Source organism: Bombus pyrosoma, linkage group LG3 (genome assembly GCF_014825855.1).
Source record: "Bombus pyrosoma isolate SC7728 linkage group LG3, ASM1482585v1, whole genome shotgun sequence".
In the NCBI taxonomy this organism is placed as follows: Eukaryota; Metazoa; Arthropoda; class Insecta; order Hymenoptera; family Apidae; genus Bombus; species Bombus pyrosoma.
The window spans coordinates 420332-441078 of record NC_057772.1 but is presented as its reverse complement, the minus strand read 5'-3'; the positions used below and the strand labels follow the sequence as shown (position 1 = coordinate 441078).

The 20747-nt window shown below is 37.0% G+C and overlaps 3 protein-coding genes across 3 annotated transcripts in view; 1 reads left to right on the top strand and 2 right to left on the bottom strand.

Moving 5' to 3' along the window:
• Positions 1–1418: 1418 nt before the first annotated feature.
• Positions 1419–3089, bottom strand: LOC122565736 (ribosomal RNA small subunit methyltransferase NEP1). Its single transcript, XM_043722025.1, has 4 exons — positions 2869–3089; positions 2384–2627; positions 1767–1975; positions 1419–1675 (listed from the first exon to the last, which is right to left on the bottom strand). Exons 1-4 carry the CDS (start codon positions 3010–3012, stop codon positions 1562–1564), a joined length of 711 nt encoding a protein of 236 aa, XP_043577960.1. The 5' UTR covers positions 3013–3089; the 3' UTR covers positions 1419–1561.
• Positions 3090–3394: 305 nt separating this feature from the next.
• Positions 3395–8477, bottom strand: LOC122566347 (outer dynein arm-docking complex subunit 3). The gene is made up of 10 exons (XM_043723468.1): positions 8385–8477; positions 6997–7118; positions 6733–6885; positions 6549–6650; positions 6296–6481; positions 6085–6200; positions 5450–5806; positions 5226–5370; positions 4145–4297; positions 3395–3755 (listed from the first exon to the last, which is right to left on the bottom strand). Exons 1-10 carry the CDS (start codon positions 8473–8475, stop codon positions 3540–3542), a joined length of 1641 nt encoding a protein of 546 aa, XP_043579403.1. The 5' UTR covers positions 8476–8477; the 3' UTR covers positions 3395–3539.
• A 2160-nt stretch (positions 8478–10637) lies between these two features.
• LOC122578019 (neurogenic locus Notch protein) overlaps positions 10638–20747 on the top strand; it is a 181962-nt gene continuing 171852 nt past the window's right edge. Inside the window, exon 1 of the mRNA XM_043749856.1 lies at positions 10638–10975. Coding sequence (XP_043605791.1) covers positions 10861–10975 — 115 coding nt within the window. The 5' untranslated portion in view covers positions 10638–10860. The remainder of the gene's footprint in view (positions 10976–20747) is intronic.

Genomic DNA, 20747 nt, shown 5'->3' with positions numbered 1-20747 from the left:
TAATAGGAGGAAGAGAGACTAGGATTTACAAGGTATACAATAATTAAACGATTTTATTTTCAAATTAAGATTGAACTTTATTAATCAATCCAAAAATTAATGGTTAATTTCCATCGTTCCATGTCCACCCATATACAATTGCACTTTTACATGGTTGAAGTGATAATTTCGTAAATATAAATGTTAACAGATATTGATAACAGAAAAGAAAATAAATTTTAATATTACCGTAATCGGTTAATTTTCTTATTTGAAACATAACGTTAAAATGTTTTAACCACCGCGCAAGTCGCGGTTCAATTCCGCGATTCTACAATTGCTGCAATGCATTTTGGGATACGCGTAAAATCTATAACTATATTTCACTTCTATAACACTATCTTTTAAATAATTAAAATAATATCGGGAACAATATAATAATTAAAAATTTAGTTAGCACGTAATAAATTTTACAAACGATTCAAATGATGTCTTGTAGACGTGTACGTCTGCATCACCATACAAAGTTCCGTTACTCATCTAAGATAGTGAAATACGAGCTTTTCTTTGTCGTACTATTTCAAACGAAACACAAACTGAGCTTTTGAAAAACTAAATTTTTCAAGCATAGTAAATAACACACTTGGACAAATAATCTACTAAACATCTAAAATCCTATCAATGTCATAAAGTAAATGATGCATCGATAGTCTACAAACTCATGACATTGACTACGGTAGTCAATTGGACAATTATACAGTATATCACATATCACTAATTGTATAGTTAAAGAAACACTAAATAAAAAAAGGTTTTGCGACAATTTGAATTGGTATCCATAACAAGATGCTATTATGTACATTGACACAACCAGCGGTGGCACTAAATCACAAAATGGCGTCTCTTAGACGATTACTGTCACCTTTCAGTAATTTACATGATTAAAATGTGTCACTTCGAATAGAGGCATTAAATCACAGAAACGACAGATCTCGACATTAAGAAAACAACATACCGCGATATTAAAAAAGGAAATTACGAGAAGATAAAGAAGTGTTCGAAATACTTAAGATTAACGACCATTTTGGCTTTGATGACGTAATGAAATACGAAAGTCAAGAAAGAAACTAGATATTTAGGAGCCAATGTTAGTGCACACGCAGCACACGTTAGCATCCTTCCGGTCGCCATCAACTTTATCCCGTTCTGACCAGCGATTGGTGTACTTTTGTTAGAGTCTTCGGGACGAACCAATAGTTTGAAAGCCAATATTGATGAGTCATGTTGTTTAGGATTTTCCATCCTGTTACGTAACGCTATACGATGTTTACTTCTCTATAGTTCTCTATACTTGGTAAATAAACATTTCAATAGAAACGTGATATAATACTTGAAATACATAATATAATACAATTTTATATGAAAGTACAATATTTTCATTTATTTTCGCATGTCATTTTATTTTCATCTTGTATTCTTATTTACAATTACACAAAAGTTGTTTATAAATAATAGAAAAATAAACGAAACTCGAGAATTAAATCATATATCTAAATGACGCACGTATACTGCCAATTTGTTATTATACTATTCCCCAAACTTCTTCAAACGCGGAGCATAATTTGCTACACGTTAAAGCACCAGATAGTGGATAGTTGCTTATAGATATAGTATCTTCTACATAATCTGGCTTCACCTGTAATTTCAGTTATTAATAAATAAAATGGTCAAACTAAATAAGACATAACATATAACGACGTATTGTATTTGACACTTGTATGGTTTACCTGTCCATGCGCCATTGCTCCTACCGTAATGGCTATTGGTTCATCAGGGAGAACTAATTCTCGCGGATTTTGTACCTTATTTGCACTAAATGACATTGCAATTTTGCGACAGCCAACTGGCAGATGATCGGTAACTGGATTTTTAATTACTTTTAATAATTTCATCGGACCATCAGAGGCACGAATACTGAATTTATGTAACAATTGCACTGCAAAAAATACGAGAGAAATTAATATAAAGCACAGTCTTGTACAAAGATCACAGGAAAAACACCTGATAAGTAATCATTTTTTAAAATGCGGTCAAAATACATCGTTAAAACGAGCATTTTAATACGACACAATTAAAAATGGGAAGCCTTTTGAAAACAATGAATATGTTGACAAGGTGTGGCAAAAATCTTAGAAATATAGCTATATAAAGGAGCGATATTTCTAAAACTATGGATTAGCCTTAAAATCATATACGGGGACAATCGTAGTAACATGGGATTGCTCGTCGACCTATTGAATTTTACAACTGCTCACCTGTAAAACACAAAACGTGACATATCGTGTTTCTCCTTATGCTCTTTGTATTTTTTCAATATCCATAGAAATTCATCGTTTATATTTACCCATAAGGCCGGCAAAACGTTTAAACGTTCTTGGTATCCTGGTTTGTGGATTTACTTCTATCAAAACATTCTTTTCCGTATGGAGATAAACTTGCAGAAGACCAGTTCTATTTAACGGGCTATCCATTAACATTAATAAACATTGATGAGTAATATCTGGTCGGCACATGCCAGGATCACGATTATTCTTTTTTAATATATTAACGTGATCGTCACAATTCAATAACTGAAAGCTATTTCCAACCTAAATAAAAGTTGTTCGTTATAATTGTATGGGCAACAAAATTATTATATCGTTTACAATGAAACCAATTTCTTAATGACTTTTATACGTATCTGCCCGGAATACAATTACTTTGATAAGTGAATTGAAAATTCTGTTACTAATCGATAAATAAATTCATTGGTACAAGTTCAGGAAGACAAAGTGTAATAAAACAGGTTTAGAATATATTTTAAAAGTTACGAATAAAACATAACCTCACCTTAACCGATTCTAATTGAGCGTTTTCTAAGATAATAATCAAACGTTTCTCTTGGTTTTTGATGTGAGCAATATGAAGATGTTTAGGAGCTGGATCGTATTCAGAGTCGCTATTTCCATCCCGAGTTTTGCGCTTTTTACCCATCTTCCTTAAATTTACAAGTATGTTAAAAATCAGTGGACAACAGTAATAAAAGCGTAGCGCTTAAACGCGGAGGTTACAGCAAGAACTGAGAGATGGCGGAAGTTCGAAATTCCGTGAATCTTTAGAGCATTTGTTTCGATACAATAGTGCATGGAATAAATCTATGGTGAAGCGATAATATTGGATTATATACTAATTAGTTGGTATACCAGATAGTATATGTCAGTAGTACGCAGTTACTAATTTAAAATGCGTGCAGGGAATGTTAAGGGAATGTAATAGCGTTGTTTAACAATATAATAAACAATACAACGATACAACAATGTTGTTCATATTCAAGTAATAGTACTGTTATATAAATTATTGTTAATTTTAAAACAAGATGAACAAATATAGGGAAGAACAAGGAAATATTGGTACGTAGAAAGTAAAATTGAGCGAGTATATATGGAGATAGGATAATTGTAGTTAATTAAAGTTGTATGGCATAAAATTAGACGCGAACATACTAATATACATAAGAAAGTTCATTTTCTGAAAGTAAATGCTTTTCGACGACTTTTAATATCAACCAGTTGCTGTGCCTGTTTCTTGAGAGTGTTTCTAGTTGGTATATCCTCTTCGTCTTCAGAAAGCAACGTCGCCGGTGTCATTGCGGATGGAAATCGTGGGAAAAGTGGCCCTCCATCTATACGTGCTGCTTTTCCCTCCACTGAGTTAGTCGTAATCGATACTGTTTCCAACTAAATAACGAATATTAATTAGACAGATTAATATCTAATTATCTAGACGTTTGCAGAATTATAAATTACCGTTCGATTATACAAGCAACGCAAGCAACGAAATTTCTTAGAACGAAATATTACTCATTATCGATAGTAAGTGTTTAGATCACGAAAGAACTTGGATTATCGACTATCGACTATCGACTATCGACTATCGATTATCGATTATCGATTATCGTAGTCGTAAGATAGTCTTAGGTCCATAGTTTCTAAATAGTAAATTAGACATTCATTTTGTTACACTTTATTTCCAATTACACTTTTGGCAACTATTTGTGCGATATTTGCTCAAATTCATCTTGCGCGACATTAGTATCAGTTGATGAGTTAAAACGTGTATAGTTTACCTTGTCAATCGATATTTCCTGCAATACTTGCAAATACTTGTCTTGTCCACCTAAAGTTTCAATGGTGTTAGTTAGCTTCTCATTTATTAGATCTAGGAGCTGCAAAGGGTGTTGAATTTCGCTTGATTCTTTAGGCAACCTATCGATTATATCCTGAAAGATGCGAGAAAATATCGCTATATTATTATATTATATTATATTATATTATATTATATTATATTAGTACTCGATTAGTAGTGGTACAATAGTATCGGTTTTTCAGCGATAAAGCGGATTTGATTGATCCTGTGAAATATTGTTTAAAGAAAAAATATCATAATTCTGGTGGTGATATTGGGTGGTGTTGGTTTCTAAGAGAAGATGTTTCTTCTTTGTCATGGATATTTGTACTACAGCTAGTAAGAGAACCGAAAGAAGATTGTAGGACGAGTTAACGAGTAAGGGCAGCACGTACCAGCGAGATCGATTGAATCAATAATTGATTTTCTCGTGGTTCGACGTGCTACCGAAGTGTTTACTTTCGATCAGGTTCGAAGGTGTTAACGCGGTGGGACAGCAGCTTCTTAAGGTGAGAATTGCAGACAGGGATTGTTCAAGGAAGTTGATTGGTCAACGACTCGCATGTCGGCGGTGCTAAATCTTCAGAGACAATATAATGGCTATGAAAACTCGAAGCGGCTCCATTCCGGTAACCACCATTCAAGCTGCTTTTACTAATTTAATTAGGAATTTACATGGTATTTCCATCGACCATTTTAACACCACATAGCCCGCTTTCATTTAGAGATTTCATTTAGTCGGCCTGTTAATTCATCGACATATTTCTTTGTTTACGAATGAACGAATATACGTTAATTGAAGATCTTTCAAGTATAGGATAATTACAGTTTATTAGAAACAGTGGCATCAGAATTTTCACACGTTAATTTATACAATTCGCAGGATGAAAAACTCGGAACATCTCATTCGTTCAGAAATTCAATTCTATATTAACAAAGCTTTTCTTATCAAAAGATTAGATAAGATGGTGTTTCATTAATTAATGAAATATTGAATATGAGAAGATGCTGTAATTACTCACTCGAAATTTGTTGCACACGTTCCACAATGTCATGGTAATTCCTTGCAACAGATCTTCCACCTTCTGCCTTCTCGCGTCTGCTTTTAATCGGCGCGATCGCTGTTGGTCGATGCGACGATTCAGTTTCTCCGTTTCTTCCGCATTTCTGACATACATGGTGTCTGTACAATACAATATCTTTGACGAATATATATATATATATATGGAAACAGGTGGAAACTCACTGTTCCGCGTCCTTCGTTTCAGAGAACTTTCTCATTTCCATTTCGTCGACAAGCTGCAGTCTCTGCTTTTCTAAGGCCATTTTCTCTTGCTCCGTGGCCAGCCGCATTTTCTGCAGATTATCCTTAGTCGCTCGCTGACCCAGAAACCGGTTCACAACGTCTTCGGATCTGGACACTCCGGTGGCACTGCGAAGCTTGGCGAACGTCTCTTCGAGTCGTGTCACCTCGTCCTTGGTAATGTCCTCCGCATGCTGTACATGGCTTTCTCCGCGTGTGTCAAAATCATCTCGCGGACGCGAATGGAATATCATCTTTTCCAAACGCTCGAGTTCCGTTTTTCGCTCTAACACGCGTTCCCTGGTCGTAATACGTTTTCGTTTAATTTTAGTTTGCATCTAACTAGCATCGACGAAAGCTTACATCTTACCAATACTCTTGTTAATTTACTGCTGATTAAATGCCGATTAAATCTAAAAATTCTGCCCGAATAAGATACCTTAAGAACTCGTCTCATTTTTACATCGATATTTTATCTTTTTGCATAAATAAGCGGCCTTCTCACTCTACTCTATAATATTGTTCATCATTGTTCACCAGATTTTACACGGATTTACCTCAACTCTCATCGATCATACCTGTATTCTTCAAGGACAGCATGACGCTCTTTGCTACAATTTGTAACCTCGATTTCTTCTTTTATCAATGTTTCCTGCATATTATCCTTTAACGTAATAGCTTCTTCTTTCGCTTTCTGTGCACAGATAATGCGATCGATGAATAATTAAATTCGCCCTATATCTTACAAAAGAAAGGAATTATCTCGATACGATTAAAGCGATGCCTTGCCTCCAGACGTTTCATTTCGTTCTCTTGCTCCTTTATTTCATCTTCCAGACTTTTCAAAGAAGATGCATAAAGCACAGATCTCTGTTTTAGATCGGAGCACATCGACCGATATTTCATTCGTGCTATGTTCGCTTTGATTTGCATCATCCTGATACGCTCCAAACGTACTTCCAGTTTAACAATTTTCTGTCACCATATAAACGCAACTTTAACGGATGCTCTAACGATGTTTATCTGTATTGTTCTAACTCACGTTTCGCAACGGATTCTCTATCTTCTCCTTAAATATCTTCTGCATCTTATTGCTCGTTAATTTACTATATTCATCCAGCAACGAGTGCAGTCTCCGCTGTCGCTAAGGAATATTTACGCTTCTATGGATATAAAATACATTCGCGCCAGTCTAATCTTTAACAGATTGATATCGCGTTGCTCACCTTCTTACGTTCGTACTTAATTAGATCGTGCTTCTTTCTTAAGCGTACATTGTCCTCTTGCATTTTAGTAATTGTCTCATCTAAATTGCGTTTTTTCTCACAAGCCAAAGATTTGCGACTTACGTGAACTTTGCCCTCTGATTTCCCCTCGTTCTGAAATAACGTCAAAAACACACACACACACACAAAATGTATAACCTTTTCACGCCGAATGATCTACTTAATCAATTTTAAGTTTTTTTAATCGTCGCATTCCATAATTACGTTCCGTATGTTTGCATATTCCACGTAGAGTTCTTTAACGCTTTGCTTGAGAGTTGCGATTTTCTCCCCGTACTCGTGCTTCTTAGCTTCGTATTCTTCGAAAGTCGCTTTTCTTTGTCCCTCTGCCAACATAAGACACATACTTACAGTACCATTGAACGATTTACTTCGTCTATTTATACTGTTACGTCCCGTGACCTTACCATATACCAAAATCCATCCCTCGCTCAAGACGGCCATCAGCTGTACAAATATAATTAATCGTATCCACGATAATCCTAAGGAACTGTCATAAAATTTAGCATCTTTACTTTACCGTCAAGACCCTTAACGAGCCCCTTAACAGGGCCCTTAATTGCCACAAAACATCTTTCAAGTCGAGAAACTCCTTAGGATTATCATTCAGATAAATTCAGGTTCATTCAGGTAAAACACGGGAAAAGCGGGTTTTTCCCATGTTTAACAGCCTCTTAATAATCCCGTATAAATATAAATCCCGTCGCAGAACATAACTTTACTTGCTATCATCCCTTCGAACAGAATACATCTCAACTTGCCCTTTACCTTTGGCTGAAAACACTTCTACCTGCACCACTCACATTCTTCAAAGTTGTTGGAAATAGATAGCACATTTAATCTGTTAACTCATTAACGTTATAATCATCTTGACCGAAATAGGGGATCGACTGATTCATGGTGTCGATTATCATATGTCGTAACGAGAATTTACGACTCTCTGCGAACGCGTCTCTCTGCGAAGCGGTCGAACATGTACTATAACCAACTATATCGACTCCGTATCAACTATTGCTACGATATCAACAGCTTCTCGGAAGAATCAAGGATGATCAAGAAGTCAAATTTTGATTGTCAAGTTTAACTTTAATATATGAAAGCAAAATACGACGGTAAAATAAAAAATGTTTCAACGAAAAAGTCATTGGATAAATGCCGTAAGATAGGAAATAATATTTTATACAAATGCTCGAGTTGGCGAGTTCGCGAACTGAAGCGATACTTGCCAGTTTACGTTTAATAGAAACGCTCACTTTGTAATTAGCATTTTGATAGCTAGTATATATCGATATGCCAGTAGAAATGTTCTTTTTTCTTCTTGAAGAAGCCACTTATATGACACGAACGTTTTTTTTTTCTTTTTTTTTATTTTTTTTTTTGAACTTGTAGTCTTTCCGGTTAAACGTGTTCTTATGTATCTCTGTATGCAATCGGCAACTTGCTTGGGAAATAAACGCCAGCGAATTGTTTTCTTTTCTCAAACGACGTTATACGAACGACGTCGTAGCAAATATATGAATATTAGACCAGATTAAGCAAACAGATTGTAACGTTACTATTTCCCGCAATATCATTTATTTACGTAAATTTACCTGATAGTTGGATCTTTTTCTTGATCTCGGTGATTTTTTTATTCAAATCGTTTAGTTTGTCTTCTATAGTGGGCGCTAACGGGTCAGACATGATTTCACACAGAAACTTGCCAAGTAATCCAGTTTATCGACTGGATACTTGGCGTTGTCCTGGTAACGACATTACGTACAACTGTTTGCTCTAGGTGTCACGCGTAAACCGTAAAGCGCAGAGCGTAAAGCGCAGAGCGTAAAGCGCAGAGCGTAAAGCGCAGAGCGTAAAGCGCAGAGCGTAAAGCGCAGAGCGTAAAGCGTAAAGCGTAAAGCGTAAAGCGTAAAGCGTAAAGCGTAAACGTGTAATTTATAAACAGTTACCTAATATATCAATTTTTAATCTTTTAATGAATATATTTTCGTTAATATCGTTACAAAAAACATGCTTAATTAGGGATATTACTAACTTATCGCCAGTGTTAGATCGATCTTTAATCTCTGTACAATAAATTCTACTATTTTATCTTTACATATATACTAGCGTTTAAAAGTTAAAAATCGCTTATTTGATGAGAATACATTATGCAAATAGCATGAATCAAAGTATAATAGTTCTAGTCTTATTGTTAGTCTTTGTATTTATTTAAAATGACTTGAGAATTGAACTCTTAACCTAATACTTATCTGTATTTAAAACCGTGAAAAAGAAATCAAAATCCAACGAGTAGATAAAGCATTATGGTTGTTACTATATATCAAAGAAGAAACCGATGAAACGCTACTGTTCACAAGACTAAAAGACAAGAAATAATAAATTAAATTATTTTTTATTTTGAATCATTTTAGCAACCGAGGCTCGATCTTTATTTTAATTTAACAAGGAAACTATAATAAAATATACGGAAACCAAGGATCTTTTAATCAAAGCATCAACAGTTAGTATAATATGCGGTCATAATAATATGCGAGCAAACGAAAATGCTGTTATCCTGTTGCTCTTCATCTTACGCGACGATACATCGCTCGAGGATGTTGGTGGTTCGATGATGGTGTTAATCGACCCATTAATAAAAACTAACGACCGTCGTATTTACAGTTTCGTGCGTGTATCTTGCGTGCCTTCGGGAACACAAAGGGAAAAGCAATTCGTAAGTCTTGGTCCGTTGAATGGACTTAAGGAGAGGGCACCGAATTATAATTATAATTCCGCATTTGTATTCGTTAAGGCAACAGCCGCGTTTGGCGCGACGACTGCTACGCTGCCGATGAATTTCGCGTTACACGCAATCAACCGCTGGAAGGTTAATTAATGATCAGACATGCTTGGCCAGTACTTGACGGGGTTTCATACACATCGGCGCGGCCTCTTGGTACTTTATAACTGACCACGTTCGTTGCGTTCCGTTTGCCGCTTGAATTCTAGAGAAGCATCACGCGCCACCGTGTTAGATTTCAATCCGGTCGAGAATCAGGAATTCGATTCACATTTGCCACTCGAATTCGTGAAACTGACAATAAGTAAAACACGTCCAATGGTAATTTGAAAAAAAAAAAAAAGAAAAAAAAGAAAGACACAAAATAACAAGAAAGCAGCTTAATGGTTAGCTCGTTGTTACACGTGCGGATGCTTTAATTAACAACCTTGATAACGAAACAATTAAATCGCCGTCGTTAGACTGTTCGTTCACACGCAGAGTAGTGCAGCGAAAAGATGGAATTAATTACAAGTACTACACCATACCTATCATCTACCGTAACAAAGACAATCGATTAAGGATACCTATATTATATCAACGACGAAAGATACGACTCACTAGCTCGAGATATATATGAGATGGAAATAATTGATCGAAATCTTGTTTAATACTTGTAGATAATACTTTTACGTTTGTAAAAATGTATAACCATATTATTTCAAAGCATCTGTAAGAATAATGTATGAAATAAAACCATTATTAAATATCAAATGAAATTTAATTTCCAATGTTGTCCGTATATCGATCATAATATCGAGTGACATTGTGATATTAGTAAAAATTATTTCACATCCTATTTTTGATTGTAGCATAAAAAAAAATTGAATTGAATATCGAATAAGTTATCGTGTAGCTAAAGTGTAATAAATGCGCGCTACGGCCTCATTCCGTTCGAGCTGCATCTTTATTGGCTCACGTGGTCAGCCATCCTATAGTGGCGGAGTGATACAGCCGTAGAAGGCAGGTGCGCGCGCATTGAGGAACTACTTTCAGCGCGTTAAGCGAACAATAGGGATCCCAGAAGTGTTTCGGACGCGGTCGTGTTCGTATATGGTTGCCGCATGCTTTTTTCTCGTATTGCCTCGCGTGAACGTGTACACATTTTTGTTGGACGTATCGGAGGTGACATAGATTTCGGACGATGTGCGTGGTCAAGTGACGGTACGCGGATTTTATACTGAAGTGCACCGAAGTGTTGGTTCTTTCTAGTGTGTGCGCCCGGGTCCCGATGAGTGTGTGTCTACTCGATGTGTGTGGATAAAATTCACGGCATCATGTTGCCACAACGAAAATTGGATTACGCATCGATGGCGTATTTTCTTCTGCCTCTGCTCATCCTTGTTTTCTTTCCTGCGGTGTCCGGTAAGTGTAATATCACATATTATTCGAGGATATTACGCGCACTTCGGTCAGGAGTCGGTTTGAAGTCATTGTTCCCCACATGTCGCTGCTAGGCAACAGGTCACGAAACAACGCTGAGCGCCGGCGCGTTAGACGCTTGCTCTTAACTGACATTCGGCATATTTTTCAAACGTTTCATCCGTGAAACGTGTTATAAAACGTTTGATCAACGAGGTCAAACCGTTGAAAGATTAACGAACGATTTCGTTCGTATAATTAGTATTCCGAAGCGATGTCGGACATTGCCGTGCTTGCTTTCAATTACTACCTGTCTCAAAAATATTGACCGTGTCAGTGGTTGTAGTACTCTCCCTTCTCTCTTGCTGCTCAACGTCTCTTTATTTCTCCAAACGAATATTTGTCAATAACTTCTTCCTTTTCATTTTGTTTTTGTCTTTTATATGCGCATGCAGGCTACTAGCATTAAAAAACACATACTAATACTATTATTTTTACCTGTGAGATTAAGATACTCATTCTATGTACATGTGAAAATTGAATTATTTTCTTATTTATTGCTATCTAAAAAGAAACTTATTTCAATCCTTTATATATTCTTCACGTATGTATATATGTATGTTAGCCTGCTCGAATACACGTGGTTAGTGGTTATGTTACTGTCACAGTGGTGCTCAATTTCCATATCATCGATAAGAGTGTACTTTAAAGTTGCTAGTCCCTGAGGGACAGGTGCCCAACCCCGCTTTCCAGGAAACGAGTCTTCCTTCCCTTGTGTGCGCGTAAACATCCGATGTATCGCGTTCCCGTTTCTTTTCATTATTTTCTCGCAAACGACACTTTTCATTTTCCCTCATATACGACAATTTTTTGGCCTAAAAACTTCTGCCTGTTATCGTCTCATTTTTATACCGCCAATTGATCGAAAAAGTGCACCTACAAATTTCCTATATGTATGTACAGTGGTATGAAAAAAAGTTGTCGCAACTTCTCATTATGTTATAACAAGTAAAGGAATAAAAAAACATGTAGGTACATAGAGGGCCTTCTCATGTACAATTCTATTAATTATTAAGTATATTAAATATATGTCGGCGCAGAAAGGACTCTATTCCTTAAAGACTCGATCGAATAAATATTGCGGCAGTTGTTCGTAGTTAACAAAGTGAAGAACGGTATTGGCAAATGATTCGACGCCATATTGAAAACGATGCCATATTGGCGGGTAGCTCGTTGTCAATTCTATTTGATTTTTCATACAGACTGGTCCTCTGCGATACAGTGGAAGTAAAAAGTAATATACAGCGACAAATAATAAAAGTACTTAGTACATATATATATATTTCCTTATTTATCGTAACACGACGAGAAGTTGCGAAAATTTGTTCACATCACTCTATATAAATACAGAAACATACGTATATTTTGTAAGTTAGGTATCCACAAATGAGAAAGTAAATCATTTTTCGCAAAGTATGTATGTACATTTTTTCGTTGGATCTAATGTAATATAGATACATATTACGATACAAATAACAATACTAATAAATATGAATAACACTATTAGTTTAACATTAGCGTTAAATGTAATCATGAATATTTAATATTTGAATAATTGAATAATACAATTGAGTAAGAAGAGTACAAGTTATATATGTTGATTATATATACGATACGTTGATCATGAAACTTGTAGCTTATGTGGCTAAAAAGGATGATATCGGATTTTGCAATGTAAGATTTTATCGAGTTTCAAGTTAATATAATTCGCATAAAAATGCAATAAAATTAATAATAATATGTGTATCTAGAATAAAATGTAAACAATACAGAGTAGTTTAAGATCTTTCGAACGTTCCTGATCGTGAATTTTCATTTTCACTTTTCTGTACCGCGCAAATCCGTGTAGGCGATGACGTAAGACTGTCTTAGGCCTTAGTACGGTACATACTTAGGCGGGAAGAACGTGCGGTCGGTACAGGGCAATCGACCAAAGAAAGTTGGTAAAACCGAATAGTAGCGACACGCAGACAAATGCAAACTCCGATCATTCGGCACTGTTGCATAACAAATTCCATTTTATACCTTCCTTAACCTCTATACACGAAGGTGAATTCTTCGGTATCATTTTGCATTAAGATACGTTCTTTTGACTGAATACGTATTTCACATTTCTTTTTCCCTGTTAATCTTACAATTAGCTATTATGCTAGTGATGGTCGTTGATAACCGATATCAATTAATGCGAATCGATTTTTCGACATTTTAACCTTGACGCGATTTTTATTCGAGACGTTGCATCTATTGGGTAAAAAAAAAAAAAAGAAAAAAAAAAAGAAAAGAGAGAGAATAATAAAGGATTTGATATCACGGGATTACGTTCTGGAACGTTCTCCGATCGAGACAAGTTGGCAGTCGCTTCCGAGAGCGTACCGAGGACCTCGCCTCGAGTCTGTTACTTGGCGTTGAGATATTCTGAATGCGGCATGGCGGCAGTTCTGCAGACTATCCCCGCCGTTCTTATGTTCTCAGGCTTTCTCTTCTCTCTCTCCTTAGGAAACGATTCGCCCCGGACTTGACGTGCTTTCACACAAAACCATGCGCGCGTCGTCCCTGCGCCAATTCACTTTCGCGAGCCTAACTCGCAATTGATAGGTTAACATTTTGCTCCTTCTTAAAAATTCAATTCAAACGAACGAATAGTTTATAGTATTGAATGTTTTGGAATTGAGTAAAATGGAGATTGTGTTAATATTACATTTACATTCGGTGTGTAGAAAATTATCATGTCCCGATCGTTCTGTCACGTTCTGTACCTCTATCATGTATAATATTATACATCGTACATTATACGATAATATAAATTTTCATAAATAAGAGCTTGTTCAGTGAAATAAATAACAATTTCAAAATTTTCATCGGTAGGGCTTTGAATTATGACGTAAATGAAATAATTATCAAAAATTTTATCATATTAGGTAAATTAATAAATCGCTCTAGTAAATAGCTCTCTTGACTTTGTTTGTCGAGTCTGGGGAACTTGGTCCAGGAAAATGTTATCCATTTGTTAAGGTAAAAATTGCTATCATATGCTTTCATTGCCTGTTATATCTTATTTTCTAATTGTTGTCGTTTGAAACGTCTCTATCATTTAAATTATATTTATACGTATACATACATATACATATATTTTACTTATCTTAGATGCTTATATACTAACGCAATATTTATTATTTCGAAATATAATTGACATCTCTTTATTTACTTCAGCATGATATATAGGTATTTTCTATCCGTAGAAGAACATCTCGCATTAAAATTGTTAGTGCTACGCAATAATATAAAATATCACGTAGCGTTCTTGTCATTTCGCTCGTTGTCAGAATACAAAATACAGAATACAGAATTCCGATCAAAGAAGACAATTCTAATTATGTACTTGTAGCGTACTGTACATATAACGTGACTGTAAGTCCATAAAGATCCTTTAAAATTTTCGACAGTCGTTGACTAAGATTAAGATTTTCGATGTCGGTATTCGGCCCTTCTATATCATATGTACAATAGTTACTAGAGATAGCCGAAATCAGGCACGGCTTAGAATGCGACGTGCGATCGACCTGTAACCGGTTCCTCGTTCCCTTTCATCGATTCAGGGGCCACACGAGCCTTCCGTGCACACGTGCACACGTGCACATATGCACACATGCAACTTGAGAAACGCGTATACGATGATACTAAAGTCCGCCAAGCGTCTTTTCTACCGTTCACTCAGTTAGCTTAGGACATTAAGGTTAGCTTGGGGACATTCATGAAGAAACGTCGAAATTTGACTTGATCCTGTGGTAAAAACCTGACTGATTTCGTTCTTGCAAAAATTGCACGTTAATTTACCCCCGGCAAGGACGCGATCGTTCGGGTCGTTATCCACGATAATTCATGCATGCGCGATTGTCGTTAACGACTTCACTGTCGATGAAACCGGATTGGTGCCCGATCAGATTTTCCACCAGCTATTAAAGACCGCACGAATCACGCGTGTTTTTCGAATGGCTGGATATCGGATACACCGATACTTTTTCCTCCTGTTCTCCGATCGTTCCGTTTTCTCCTTTAAGTCGAGGCAGGACATTGAAGAAAGACGATAGATTGTCGGTATCTCGCGGCATCTGTTAACTAAAAGGGCAAGATCTCTGACTGTACGCCGCTTACACCGACCTAGCCTATACGCCACGCGGACATTTGCATTCGTCTTAACCTCCGTATCGTCCCTTTTCTCCTTGTTGTTGACGCATAGCGTAAAACCGCATAATTAAGGTCTTTGGCTACCGTACGTCTATCCGTTCTTTCCGTCCTTTCCGTTTCTCTCTGCCAGTTACGTGGACGTTCGGAGATCCGTGCTGTTCCTCAGTATCGTGCAAGAATCGAGGATTGTGCCGTCAGTCAATGGCAGGACAGCCACGAGCCCTTATAAAGCACCAAAGGATCTATCCTGCGTGGCAGTATGTAGATTTCCAAGAAGCTCGACTCATAGGGAAAGGATTTTTTCGATGGATAGGAAGCACAGGAGGGATCTTTGTACACGGTTGATTAGAAATCTATGTTCGATAGCGTCTAGTTGGATCGAACACGATACAAGTTTTCACAGAATTGCCGATATTAAGAATTTATCGCTATTTTAAGAGTTCTCGTGATGATATTTTGAAGCCTTTCGGGCATTTATAACCTCACACCTATATTTTTTGTGTATACCTATATTTTTAAATATATACTTTATTTGTATACTCCTCTGATACTTTATCGTGTAGCGGCACATGAGTTAGAGGCCTCGGAGTATCAAGATCGTTAGGATACTACACGTAATGCAAGAATAAGTGAACTCCGAGAAAAACAATGTCGCCGCTACGTGCAACCGTCGAACAAAGACGAATTTGAATTTTCCGACTCTCCCCCGACCAGTATAAATAAGCGGACGCGATCGCAAGCAGATGAGTTACAGTCAGTTGTCGATCGGTTGTCAACCAGTTATCAACGAATTATCAGCGATCTAATTAACGAGTCGTTAGCGATCCTATTTATACTTATCCTATTCTGTTCTATTATATCCTATCCTATCCTATTAGATCCTATTGTACTTATACACCGTACAGTTTTAGTGAATCGGTTAGTACGAGCGTCTTTGCGAACATTATCTGTATACTAATTCATCATTTTAAATATATTCGACGGTCTCAACAACGAGCAATCTCGTCCATTAAACCTCACCGACCAACCATCCTCTACACATCGCACCTCTACAATCGTATTACGTATTTCATACGTATTATTACATATGGTACAATAGAATTTCCAAAGGATTTGTCTTATTTCAATCATTTTCCAGGATACTTGTGCCTTATACTTCGTTCAGAGACACAATACCGACGACGATGCTATCAGTATTTTGCAATCTAACGACGAACGAAAAGTTATTCAACTACTTGCAACTTTCTCACAAGTATTAAACGCGTGCTCCCTCCGAAGAGAAATACGCTTTAATTCGCTATCGTTCCCGACAATCTTTCGCGGCCAGTGATAGACAAGCGAAACTGTTGCGACCTGGGGCGGGAAAAAAAAGGTGAGAGCGAAAAGTAGCGACTGTTTTCGTGGTGAGAAGACCACCGCCAAGCTGTTTTCTTACAGTGACACGTGGAAATGGTTTCACGCAAGCGGATTCGAATTAGCCTAAAGCGATTATTTCCCGCGGCACGAGCACGGACAGTGATTCTTGTTATGTATTTCTCCGTCGCGTTGCATCGATATGCCGATTTTTCCCAAGACGAGCGACATCAGCATCGCGAATATACGCGAAAGGCTCGTTCCACGTTAGGTCAATGCGATCGTATCTATTAATCATTCGATTCCTTTTCTCTGTCTCCCTCTTTCCAGTCTTTCTCCACGGGCATAAGATCGTACTGTGAGAGTGTACTGTGTACACTGTACACAGTCACTCTTTCTCCTGATAAATGGCAATGAGCGCCACGGTAATGCGAATGCTTTACACGAGGCTAATCGCCGGCTGACTAATAACTTTTCTGCTGGTGAACGTTCATGGGAACCTGTTTATACAAACTTGCTGAATTTTCCTATTTTCAGAAACTCGCGTAAAAACTTTCAAGTAGGTGCCGTTTTTCGAGCATTCGAGCAACACGTACTAGGAAAACTGTCCCTTTATTTCTTTGATATCTTGATATCCACGTTTCGTTTATGTTACTAGTTCATAAAATTTCATCGGCATCAAACTCTTATCCCATAAATAAAGCAAAAATAATTTTATGACAATTTGCTAAATATCTGTGCAATAAATGAAACATTATAGTATCTAATGAAACGAAGAAACATTTGATTTATCAGTGAGCTCTTAAAAGGTTGAACAAAATTGATCGAAAGACAGGGCTAGTTGTGAAATGTTTAGGTCGGTATTCGGTATTCTGAAGTGAAATCAAATTTTTTGTTTTAGAAAACGTAAAAAAAGAACTTTCACTTTATCGCGAGTCGAAGATCACGAAATTTCGGGAAAAATGAATCGTAACGTCATTTATACGATTCGCAATCGCGTATCGAGTTTTCCGTGCAGCTCGGCCAACGAATATAAGTATATTCTACGTTATCCGCAGTAAGAGATTCGTATGTAAATGGTATTACAACGTTACAATTAACGTTGTGGAACGTTGGCTCGATTCATTTTTCACATCGTCAGCGAGCCTTGCCGTGTATCTGAAAGCAAGAACCTCCTCGTAGACACGCTTGTTGATTCGTATTACATGCTCGCAAGACGGAACAATCGAAAGCCACGATTGCAAAGCTAACGTTCCATTAAAACGAATCGACTTTATTCTTTCGGTACTGTATAATGTACAATGTAATTCCGAATTACTAGGTGTTTTATGTGTTATTACCTTGTTTCGAATCATCGTGACCAAGTTGTAGTGAGGTGAAAATTTTCCCAAAATTACCACCATCCTCTCCAGGTTTACGTATAATTGTAACGCGAGCAAGAACCTCCCGTCTGTCGCTAGTTGTGAGAGAAGTGAGAAACGGCGTTCTAACGGCTCCAACGTGTTCGCGCGAGTGCAGCCGAACGTCGCGTCCCGTCGCTTAGTTGTATCCTTATTCTTTTCGCTTCTCGTATCAGTATAAATATTCGTTTGCGTGCGCGCGACCGTCGAGATTGGTGGATGCCGCGCGACAAGTTATCAACCACCATCGCTTCCACAAACTAACCGATCGCTTGTCACCTTTCCTGGAGTTTCACGTTGATTGGCTGTGTTTTATTATTAATGATTAATGGGCCCGCGATAATCCGTTCTCTTTGGTTGCTTGCCATTTAGTAGATCGTTATTGAATCGTAAACAAATTTGCGGATAGATATTAATGTTGCATTAATTAACTGAGGGGTGTGTCCTTTTTTTTTTTTTTTTCTTCAAGAAAAGCGATTCCTCTCTTTCCTTCCTCGTCCATAAAAGCTATAAAAGTCATAAAAACCCCAGGAAAACGTGACTTTCTTATTTAACATGCACGTTCATATATCTATACAGTCCCATTGTGTAATGGTCCTTGAAGCAACATCCAGCAGCAGCTGGTCGACGGTCTCCCACGCCCTGCTACCAAACGGCACGAGTCCTTGCAGTATTCCCAGGATTTACCATGCTCGTGCCCAAGTAATTTGTTCAATTTTTTTTTTTTTTTACCGCTGTGATTATGATAATAATCATCGTTTTACAGTTGTGGTGCTAATGTTTCGTTTTCGTTAATATTATTCCGAGCACTTTCTTCATCCTACGCAAATTCTAATTACGGCGACATATCGCACAATGATAGAAAATCTCTCTTCAACAAAACAACTAGAAAATTTCACCTCGTTTTCGCAAAGTCTTTATGATCCGTCGCGCGAGTGTTTTACGTTTCATGCGCGTTTCACCGGTCTATACGTAATTTAACATGTATACGTATATTCAAACGCGAATGGGTGGAACCATAGTTTCAAAGCAATGGAAGATGGATAGATGGAAAAGAAAATGTCAATAGAGAAAATTCAATAATTTTTCATGCAATATTGTTCCATCTGCGTTTGGTTTGGGTCTATGACTCTAGTGGCAGAGTGGGGAAGCCTGCGGATGTACACAGATTTCTATGTAAGTAAACGCGCACGATTGTCGCACATCCAGTGATGGGCATTACTTTGTCGCTACGTGTTTGTCGCTGCGTTGTGCGCGACAAAATGTCTATACATTTACGTACATACATACATGCATACAGGGCATATAAATTTCAATGTGACGTTTATAGAGACTATTTTTATAGAGACTCATTGGTCAACATGCCACTCGTGCGTTTCTTTACTTTAAATACTTGAAATAATTAACAGGTGGTCGTAATGGAATCGTTGATTTTCGATTAGTTCGGCGTCCTGTGTTTCGCTTTACTATCTTATTAAATCCTCCTTTCATTCTTCGTTATCGTGCCGAAGACTGCGCAAATGGATAACCTTTGAATTCACCTATCAACGATCATACACGTAATTACATCGATAGGAGCACGTTACGCCGTCTGATCGCAACACCGCTTGCTAACGCGTCGAACCGTGTAAAAGCATTCTTCGCTATATACACACAGTACAAAGGATTTATAGCGGAGATGTTCGAAGCGTGAGATCGATAAATTAAAGATTGTCAACTTGTTATCAATCTCCGTGTATGAAAATTTCAATTGTAATTCAATTACAAAATACTATAATTTCTTTTTTCATAGGCCGCAATTGTTTTGTATTAAGGAATACAGTATTGTTCAATACCTATTACGTAGGTATAATTTAAAAAAATATTATTTTCATTTTTACAAGCGTATTTTTACTTCTGCGCATATATATTTAGCAAATTTTCTTCGGAAATTTGCACCGGATTTTGGCAAATGTAAAATTGCAAGTAGCAAATAGGGAAATCAACATTGCCGTGCGAACTGGTTTTCGTGACATTCATATTTCGTAGATTGGTCCAAGTTTCTCCAATTCTTGTAGGTTGACCTTTAAAAAGACCATGCCCACTTTTACCAAATTTGTGTACTTGACGATTAGAGCGGTTCTTTCCGATTGCCTGAAAGATCGTGGCTCGTCAATTAGCACAGCGTATGCTCGTTTTCACTCCAAATCGGATTGGTTGACTTCTTAAAATGGCACGATCCTTGATGAATCTTTCCTTGTAGAATAGCTCGGTCCGCCATGTTGTGCCTAAAAATATGTAAAACTCGTTTGTTTAGTCTCTTTGATGATACAATTCAATTATTACAATTCAATCGTTGGAGATAACACAATTGAAATATGTTGCATTTGCTGCTACTTAATACGAAACGATTAAGAATCATTGATATATTTGAAGGAAAGTGCATTGGCAGATTTTCTTTCAACGATATCGGTAATAATGTATAACGTATTCCTTCATCGTCTCCCGAATAAGTTGCTTTACAACTTCAATTTACCTGTTATCCGTTCGCTGAACAAGATGTTTTCGTCTTTCGTCCGTTAGATAAGAAAGTTTAATTCAGTGTGCCAATATAACTATTTTACGAAATGTTACGCCTATAGACGTTAAAACATCGCAAAAGTTATTGTGACAACCAATTGAATCATAATGACATAATGTTGAACGTATTAACGTTTAACGATGAAATCATACTTTTTATCTCGTTCATATAACAGTTGATAACAGTGTATTTTCATACGGAATATTCATTTGATTAA

Bases quoted from the DNA above. Each gene is read 5' to 3' on its own strand.
- LOC122565736 (XM_043722025.1), bottom strand. From the start codon at position 3,012: ATGGGTAAAAAGCGCAAAACTCGGGATGGAAATAGCGACTCTGAATAC. The intron at 2,628-2,868 runs GTGAGGTTATGT...ACTTTTATTTAG, and splicing joins CTCAATTAGAATCGGTTAAG to GTTGGAAATAGCTTTCAGTT. The intron at 1,676-1,766 runs GTAAACCATACA...CTGAAATTACAG, and splicing joins GAGCAATGGCGCATGGACAG to GTGAAGCCAGATTATGTAGA.
- LOC122566347 (XM_043723468.1), bottom strand. From the start codon at position 8,475: ATGTCTGACCCGTTAGCGCCCACTATAGAAGACAAACTAAACGATTTG. The intron at 7,119-8,384 runs GTAAATTTACGT...TTATGTTGGCAG, and splicing joins GAAAAAGATCCAACTATCAG to AGGGACAAAGAAAAGCGACT. The intron at 6,482-6,548 runs GTGAGTTAGAAC...ATATGGTGACAG, and splicing joins TAGAGAATCCGTTGCGAAAC to AAAATTGTTAAACTGGAAGT.